This window comes from Cyclopterus lumpus, chromosome 5 (genome assembly GCF_009769545.1).
Source record: "Cyclopterus lumpus isolate fCycLum1 chromosome 5, fCycLum1.pri, whole genome shotgun sequence".
Taxonomy (NCBI): Eukaryota; Metazoa; Chordata; class Actinopteri; order Perciformes; family Cyclopteridae; genus Cyclopterus; species Cyclopterus lumpus.
In genome coordinates this window covers 16,239,996-16,249,547 of record NC_046970.1, presented here as the reverse complement: position 1 = coordinate 16,249,547, position 9,552 = coordinate 16,239,996, and the positions used below count along the sequence as shown (strand labels likewise).

Here is a 9,552-nt window from a genome sequence, read left to right as displayed (position 1 = left end):
CTAGTCTCCCTTTTCCTGTGGCAACATTTGGGGAACATCTCCATTGCACCGCACCGGTGGCTGCTCTTCCTGTCTTGCTGCACTGGGCAGGGAGAGTGCAGAGATGGCAGTCTGTGTGTCAGGAACCTTTTCACTAAGAGCCTGTATGCTGGCAGCAACACTATCACCGCTGCCAGCTGGAGGAGCAGGAGCGCCGCCGGGTGTGTCGGGGTCGGCTGCAGCCCCTGCAGCGAGACCGGGGGCCCCAGAATCTCCCTGCTCAGATGCCCGAAGTCTCTTCATGAGGGTGGTTACTCGAACAGCTTTCTGTGAGTGTTTTAAATATGCCAGGGTTAAATCAAATGACAGCACACAACAGACTTTACAGATTGATCCCGATGCACGCTCGGAGGAAGGGTTCTGACTGAGATAAATCACATTTTACAATGATTAATGACATATGAGCAAACAATTATGAGATATATGAAAAGCAATACCTTCCATTTGGCTTTGGCAAAGTTCTTTTCTATTTGTGCACAAACGCCATCCTTGATGTTCTTGTTTGAGGCAGCATTTCCAGAAATCCTGAGAAAGGGAACATGTTATTTTGTTTTCTGGCTACGAAGTTGATAACTTAAGTTTTGTTGGTGTGACAATTTATATAGTAACTTTATTTTTGTACCATTCATGGGCAATGGCTTCTTGAGCAGTTAATCGCTGATCTTGGTCCACTTCCATCAAAGATGCCACTAAGTTTTTGGCTTTAAGGAAATGAAATAAACAACATTGAACTTGCTTGCCAAAATTCCAGCTCTGAACACATCATCTGTGAAATATGATTCCATTCATATGCAATTTAATGAACTGATTATCTCTTACCAGAATCTGAAATGTCATCCCAATATGGTGAATCAAACTCGTAGTCCCCTGACAAAATCTTTAGGAAAAGATTCTTATCACGATCATCATCTTCATCAGCATCATCATAGAAAGGAGGGTTTCCAGACAAACTATTGAGTTGGCAGAATGAGAACATTATTGGAAAACATACATATTGATAAAATCACTTAAATATGCTTTAGAAAATGACTGTCATATATTTGTGATCCCTCACAGTATATACATGGTGACACCTATGGCCCAACAGTCGACAGGTCTTCCGTATTTCTGCCTCCCGACCACCTCAGGAGCTGAGAAACAGAATAGAAACGTTTGTTTCTATACGACTACACACATCAATTGAACTTAGTTAAAACGGCATTCTTGGTCACTTACCAAGATATTCTGGGGTTCCACATGGGTCCTTAATGAGTCCATTTTCCAGTTTTGCCAACTGGAAGTCACTGATAACAATTTTGGAGTGCTTCAAACGATTAAAGTACACCAAGTTCTCCAGCTGTATGCGTAAACAAATACAGGTTACTGGAAAGCCTTTCCAAAGAGAAGTTATTATATATACAGTATATATCATATACAACTTGTTTTGCCTGGGTGGAAATGCTACTATGTGTCACTAGGTGTCAGCAGTGTAATATACCTTAAGATTTCTGTGGACAATTTTCAGAGAGTGCAGGTACGCTACAGCTTCCAACACCTGCCTCATAACATTGCTGGTGTCCCTCTCGGAGTAGTATCCTTGATCTAAGATCCAGTCAAACACCTCCCTGCCCGTAGCGCTGGAGAGATGGGACATCCACATTGAATGCATGTCACTTATTGAATAACAACACAGTTGGGGAAGTACAATGCACACTAGTCTGTGACAACATTTATCTCAAGTGCCTCTAATAATACTCACAGCTCCAGAAAAAGGAAGTACTCTTTCTTAGTTTCAAAAGCATCAACCAGCTGGAGGATGTTATGATGTTTTATCCTTTGAAAAGCAGAAAAAGGGGGAACATAGCAATAGGAGGGGGAGGAGAATAGAGGGATGTAAGTGGGGTTGACAATGAGCAATAAGTAGAGTCAATGCTGAGTACACACTATAGAGCTATATGGTTGGTAACATTAGTAACTGATTTTATTTTCATCGGATTTGTTAACAGTAAGAAACATCTAGAATATCACCACACTCCTCCTTGTGTATTACTATAAGAATCTCCAAAGGTAACATTTCAGGATGTTGTTTGTTGAGCTTTTGCATCACACTCTGCTTTGTCTTTGGCTCGAGCTGAAGAAAAAAAAATGCTGATCATTTGTGATTACACTTTGTCTCAGTGCCAGGACAGTTCCCCAGGCATCTTTAATGAGGAATACTTCACTTACATCTTTAAGATCATTATCTCATTCTTGGCAGCTTTCCTCACTTTCCTTCCATCCTTTTTGTGGAACTTTTTACAGGTGTACATTTTCAAGGTGTTCCTATCCTTTGCCCGGAATATCTCACAAAACTCCTCTCTGTTCAAAAGAGGAAAGAAGAAACGTATTTTGAGCAGATCTCTCAAAAGTCTTTACACACTCCTCAACATTTCAACATAGATGTACTCACGATTTAACAATTTGTCCGAGGTCATATTTGTCGGCCACCTCTGAGGGATTGTTGTAATCCTTCTTCTCCCCGAGTGTCAGACAACCAAATGGCATGGCAGCTCGTGCCCTATAGCCAGGGAATGTCCTGCCACAACACAGCCTGTTAAAAATGTGCAACATGTTATATAATAACCTGAATAGTAGAGCATCAGTTTGACAGACATGCATCTCCACAGTACAAAGTGGATCTGTACACAGGTGATCGAAACCTGGATCGAAAAGGCCACATAGCTTAAATTGTGTGCTCATTACTGTATAACATAAAACAAAATTACTGTAAATGTATTGTTGTAAACAAAAGCAGAAAATAAACTAAATAAAGAGAATTAAACTGTTTAATTATTGGTAGTATTATAAATGGGGGAAACTGTTGCTCAGTGAAGGCACTTAAAACTAAATCAATGCAGTAAATCAACATACATATGAGAATAGATAAGTGCAATTGATCTTGTGGGAGCAAAAATATTTCAAATGACCACAAGAGCAAAACAACAACAACATTTAATGTTCAAATAACAGAAACATCCTCAGTGAACAGGCTTGTTTCTTTCCAGTCTGCAGTGAGTCAGCGCCGTACTGCAGCAGCAGCAGCTGTAGCATTATTCATCTGTCTGCTTTCTACGGAATAGATATTCAGATGGACTTGACCCTGTGCTGTTGCTGTAACTCTTGTCTCCTCTTTTGTTTATCTTGAAAGTTGTGTACGCTATTAACTCTCCAGCTCTGAAGGAATAAACATAGAAGAGCTTTGTGTATTAATTAATGCAAGTCTGTGAAAGATGAAGTTGTAACTACCCACAGTCATAATGCTGCAGACTAGATAATGTAAAAAAAAACATAAAGCAGAGCTGCCCGCTGATTTGCAACATTGACCACAATTGAGAGATACAACCAGAGATATGACTGTAAAGTGATACCACAATGTTAATGGTATGTTTAATCTCCCAGTACATATTGTCTTATCATCAAATCATAGTACTCAAATACTGTATAAGAAAATAAATATATACACTCTCAATCAAACTCGGTGGTCTCTCTGCTTCCCAAGGTAACACATCGGACTGTATATCTGAACACACTGCAGGATAATTCCCTGCATTAAATATAACATGTATAACTGTAATAAAAAGTCCAATAAATGAAGTTTACCCGCATGAAATCCTTTAACACCTTTAACACGTTTTTATGCCAATTTCAAAGCCTCACTAAATAAATAAATTAGTATTAGTTTCACAATGAATACTGAAGAACTGCTGTACCATGATGTAACACTGGCATATTAGCTAGAACATGTTTTTCTGATGTAGTTTAATTCAATTAGTTCAATTAGGCCTTCAGTGTTTTGAATTAAACCTATATTTCTTTAATAACTTTCTGATATATGTTTTTAGTAAATTATGGTGTCAGGTGAACCATTTTGGTGCAATAAACTGCAGAAGTGGAGTTACAACTTGAAATGAGATTCACTCGAATCGCTGCAGTTTCAGATCAAAGTACAATACGGATCCACCACTAGCAGCTAAATATTACTGGTGAAGCAGGATGCTCATATGGAAAAGAGACCCACTTTTTTGGCAGGCCTCACAGAAGAAATGGCAGCCAGCACAGGAGAGTGGGAGTAGAGAAGTTCTGACTGAGGTGCTGTCTGGAGCCTCAGTCAAGACCCTATCAGAGGCTTCAGTATCCATCGGCAGTACAACAAAGAGCGGTCTTATAAATATGAACACACGTTTTTTTGAAGACAGCACATGTTAAGGGGATGGTCTATTTATGTGATTTATTACTGTTTATTACTTGCAGGCAACAAAGCAAAAAGTATCATGGAGAAGATCTCATGTTTTGTGAATCAAGAGAAAGCCCTTTAGTTGAAGACAGTAGGCTGTAGTGTGTGAATAGTGCTACTGCCCACAAGGGGACTATGATCTATGATCCATTCTCCTCAGTTCTCTGCTGTGGAGCTCATTATAAAAAGTGTTACCTTATGAAAATTGCTTGGTTATTATAACTTATGAGAGTCCGTTTCCACTGATGTTCCTTATTTCAGCCTCTTTATTGATACTATCCGAATGGAGCTTTTGTCTTTCTGTCTTTGATCCATATCCAGCAGGGAGAACAAATATTACGTTTTTGATTCATTTGGATTTAATCCTATATAATAATAACAGGCTATTGAAGTAGCTGTGCTGCAGTGCTGCAGGTCTCCTTCTTCCCCCAAATAACCTTTGCTTTGACATTGGATAGGTCAACATGTGTCACTGTCAAGTCTTTACACCTGCCAGTCAGTTGGTATTGGTCTTTTAAACCTTTTCAGTGCCATTGGTTAATCATTAGAAGTTACTACAATACCTCAACATTTTCATTTAACTGAGAGAAATAATCTGACATGGGTAACTTTACCTTTTCTGTTGTGAAAAACTTCTCATTTATTTGTATGAAGTGTTAAATGTATGAGCTCTTGAGAACTTGAGAACTTGTGTTTCAAGGACAGGCATGTTATGCAACAACAGAAACGCTGTGTTAAAACAAGATATATTACGTTTACATTTATGGTAATACTTCCCAATAACGAGATCTTTTACTTGCATCTGATGCTATACAAATTTCTCAGCAGAGCCCCGTATGTACTGAATTGCAAAAGTGGTGCAGTGAATATCAAAGAGATGTTGTATTTTTACAGAGGTTAAATACAGTTTAATACAAATGAATTAATGAAACTTGACTTTTTTTTTATATGAGGCTACTGATTTCACAATGGAAACCATAAGGTGTTGTATTAAACTTGGGCCCTGTAATCCAAAATAGAATAGAATAGTAAGGTAAATCAGAAGGAGGTGAGCTCCCATTTTGCCTTTCCTTTACATCCCTAATGTCTGTCTGTCGATCATAAAGCTTAACTCCCACAGTCAAAATTATTCTTTCATTTGAATTTCAAACACAAACTGAGCAAACAATGTATCAGTATTTTTATGCCACTGATTTATTAACTGTAATGCATGTCCAGAAGAAACCTGTAGTGTCACTATATACGAAGTCACTATAGGAAAAAGTTAACCACACGCCACCTTAACAATAAGCCAGACATACTTTAATCTTTTTTAAGTGCATTTGGAGGTCAACTTGGAGTAGCTAAAGGGATCAGCTCAGCCATTACATTTATTGTTTAAGTTCATCCTACTTAAATATTTTTACTCCTTTAATTGTTTATTCAGAAGCATGCACAAGTAAATAACACATTTTGAGTAAAGAGGGTTGGAGAATGTTCCAAACTACTCAAACACAGAGTCCATCTCTTACTGTGGCGCTTCAAACAATGATGTATGTGATGTACATGGCCGTCTGTCCTGAAGAGGAGGGCTGTCGTTTCACAATTAGTCAGGAGTATGATAAGTATTGTATGCTCCGGCTAAATCACATCCTCTACATGATCCCTGCAAGAACAATACCCACACTCATCCGAGTGTTTTCTGGCTCTCGCCTAAATTCACACAACTGTGCCACCTGGGTACCATAATTATTTATTTTAATAAGAAATGCCTCACTCCAGTGCCAGGATCCTCGTTCAGACCAATATAAGCACATAGATGATGCACACAAGATATGATAATACTCCTCATTTCTCTTTTTGTCACATCTAAACTCTTCAATAATGTTTTTCAAGGTGTATTCAATTTACGGACGTCATCAGATTAGTGGTCACATTTGAAAGGGTTTGAACCAAATGTGTAAGAAATGTCTAAGTAATATTTCTAATAATCTTGAATAGGCGTCTACACTTTGGAGGCCTCTGTCTCTCAAAATACCCACACCATCAAATAGCCATCTCCCAAAGACATACAATACCCTGCATGACAAGCAAAGTCAAGGGGCGAGGCTAATGCAAGACTATTATAATACAATCATTATACCTCCCAATGAATCATTCCTTCACATGTTCTTGGAAGCTTGACTCATAGTGCCACGGTGTAGCAAACACTAAACACTAAGAATGAAGTCAGATACAATCTTGTACGCACTTGTTTCCCCCCGCATTTTTAAGCAATCTTGGAGATAAAAGGATGCTTCCCATCACCAGAATAAGATCCGTGTTACGGAATGTCCTAAGTCCAAAGTGGGCTCTAAGGCCAACGTGGCTAACTAACCACACTCTTATCGGTCCTACTTATATACTTTTTCGAGCAAGTACTGTGAGCTCTAACCTCAATGAGCGAGGAGTTTGAGTGTTCAAAATCACTGGTGTTCAAGACACATTACACCTCTCTATATATTGTGACATCACACTATTCTATAACATCATACTGGAGGATTTTACATTTTTAATAGAACCCACTTTGGATGTCCATATTCCGGAATGTCTGGATTCTGGAATGTCCGGGTTCCGGAAGGTTAAAAGATAGATAACACTTGACTATTGCTGAATCAGGCCTCTTTTATCTTTGCCTTTTGAAAGATCTGAATGAAGTGTTCCTCACTAATTGGAATCTAAATGCTGTTCCAAATTCAGACTGTCCCAGAGCTCGGCATTGTGAAAACTTAACTATGGACACCCTTGGAGGATAATGACAAATGCAGAGCTGTTGCATTTGATAATCATATTTCAAATCTGTATCCAATTAATATTCCAGTGGCATAACAAAGGTAAAGGTAAAACCTCTTCAATTTAGATTATTTCGTTTTCAAGTAACAGCCATAATATACAAACTATAAGAGTGAAGTTGCAAATAATGAGCAACTTGCAGGATTTCTTCTCTATGTCAGTACAATATAGTGATGTTTTTAAATGATGACTTACTGCATGGTTTAATGAAAAATGTAATGAGAGTTATGATGAGAGAAATAGCCATCTCAGCTCGGCTTCTGAGGTAGGGGTAATTGGCCTACTGCCACCTAGACCAGTGTTCAGATAAGCTTTTCCAAACACTTAATGATATGTTTGTGGGTGTTACGAAATAAAACCAGCTTGTGCACACTTACTTTGAGCAGGACAACAGAGGGCCTGGCAGTAACAGGAGCAATGTTACAAACAACAAAAGACTCCAACTACTACTGTAAATCAGAGTGTTGTTATCTGAGTTTCTCTGTGCTTCATTAACATAGCCAGCCAGCTGGCCGCACGTGCCTTACAGTGCAGGTTAATGCTGTAATGCTGGTGAGCGAGCCCCACCGGTTGGCTCACGGCCACCGCTCTGCTCTGCGCTTGTACGGCAGCTGTTTGCACTGTTAGCATCGTTAGCTGCTAGCCGCTGGCTCCAGGGCTCAGTCGTCGCCATGTTTAATGCCGTTGAGAGGCAAAATGCCCTCAATTTCGCTTTTAGCAAACTTTTAGTTTTTTGTTTTGAATATTAAAATGTTCGGTCCAACATAAAAATTATGACATCTTTCATTTGAGATTGTCCAGCTTCCTCAATCAATTCAGTGTCAACTGTGATACAGATAAAGCTAGACTGCTTTCTAACTGTCAAACACCATAAAGTTAGCAAACTTTAGGTTTACTGATGATATTTAACTGAAATTCCTCCAGCATCATCTGACTGCAGTTTGGGAACAATGTCTATCTAAATTAACTTGAAATGATCTATAGATCACTGAATCAAGATGTAGGCTACGATTAGAAGTGTGTTTTCATTTGCTTTACAACAACACACATGGTTTTGGTAACATAATCATTATTTTGCTATTTTAGAACTCAGGTTTGTTGGTCAAATTCATGTCAGACGGTGGCAAGGATTTGGCAACAGCTGAGCCTCTTCAAAGTGAACGGCTGGTGGACAGAGGGCAGATGGTGCTGGTGATGTTTGAGCCAAATTTTAAAGCCTGTAATGTCTCATTTGTGGCCTAAATGTTGCACATTCTAGCTGTGAACACAAAGAACACATTCACACCTCTCATTTTCAAGGACATTATATCAGACTTGAGCAAAAGCAGAGAAATGTAACCAAAAAGAAAAGAACATTTTGATGAAGTATGAATCAGTCCGTCTTTGTGATAGACTCTGCTATATATTGAGTCGACCATTCATCTCTTCTTGGGCATCACTGGCTCATCTGACCAGTGTCTTCTGATGTTGTTTTGTTGCCATGGTCACCAAGTGCTACTGTATGCACCATGGTACTGTCTTTGCAGAATAGCTCGCTGCGAACTCATGGACATTTCTGCTCAAGAGCATGTGGCTGAAACTCCATTTACTTATCTGAACTCAAACACAGTTTACAAAACAAAATCTAGAATACTAACCAAACTAATAATATTAAATCATTGTTTTTGCATTTATTTTACCATGTCCCTAGTTATCTAACAGTTACATGTATTTATTTAGTCTATCTGAATGCCTAATGACACACACCACAACCCAGGTAACAGATTACATTTAGTGTGAAGCCTGAACAAAAGGCTGAAACTCTATTCAGATAAATCTAGATATTCAATGATTTCTGTCACTGTTTCTCAGAATGAACCATCAAGGCTAGGAGGAAGAGAAAAAATAGACACTTAGACAAAGGTGCAAGCAAAGGTACGTGCATGGCATTTTTTTTTAAAAGCAGTACAACATGCAGCAGCTTATTGTAAATCAGGGGTTATATCAGTATCTGTTTTCAACGAGTTTCCTTCAACATTAGATCTTGTTTAATTCATAAAAAAGACATGCGTATTTCCAATAGCATCAACATTTGTCTGTGAACCCCCTACAAAGTGTTTGCTGTTCTAAGTAGGCTCCAACACAAAATTATTTCTCATCACATCTACTAACTAGTGCAGCTGGGTTCACAAACTTTTAGCACAGTTTACATGTATGTTAGACTATTGATGTGATGCCCTGTGATTGATCTCCGTGCATTTTCCCAATTATGAAATTCCCAACACAGCAGAAGGACCTCTGTGTCTCTGTTTTATGGTTTATTCAGTAGATGACGGACAACTTCATGTCCTAACTTGTCAGAGCACTTGCCCTCCATCCTTCTGAAGTGTATGAAGTAGTGGCATAGCATTGGCAAAGTAAGTGGGCATTGCAATCACAAGCGTTTTGAGTGTGAAATTATGACAAATTAT

At 38.8% G+C, this 9,552-nt stretch overlaps 1 protein-coding gene across 1 annotated transcript; it reads right to left on the bottom strand.

Annotated features, from left to right (window-relative positions):
- On the bottom strand, positions 1-2,562 carry LOC117731174 (caM kinase-like vesicle-associated protein). The gene is made up of 10 exons (XM_034533350.1): positions 2,468-2,562; positions 2,245-2,376; positions 1,778-1,852; positions 1,517-1,655; positions 1,255-1,375; positions 1,094-1,169; positions 859-989; positions 662-740; positions 477-564; positions 1-306 (listed from the first exon to the last, which is right to left on the bottom strand). The coding sequence occupies exons 1-10, from the start codon at positions 2,560-2,562 to the stop codon at positions 1-3; spliced, it is 1,242 nt and encodes a 413-aa protein (XP_034389241.1).
- Positions 2,563-9,552: the final 6,990 nt, after the last annotated feature.

Coding starts and splice junctions, on each gene's coding strand:
- LOC117731174 (XM_034533350.1), bottom strand. CDS start 2,562: ATGCCATTTGGTTGTCTGACACTCGGGGAGAAGAAGGATTACAACAAT. Junction 2,377..2,467: donor CTCGGACAAATTGTTAAATC/GTGAGTACATCT, acceptor TCTTTTGAACAG/AGAGGAGTTTTGTGAGATAT. Junction 990..1,093: donor GGTGTCACCATGTATATACT/GTGAGGGATCAC, acceptor CCAACTCAATAG/TTTGTCTGGAAACCCTCCTT.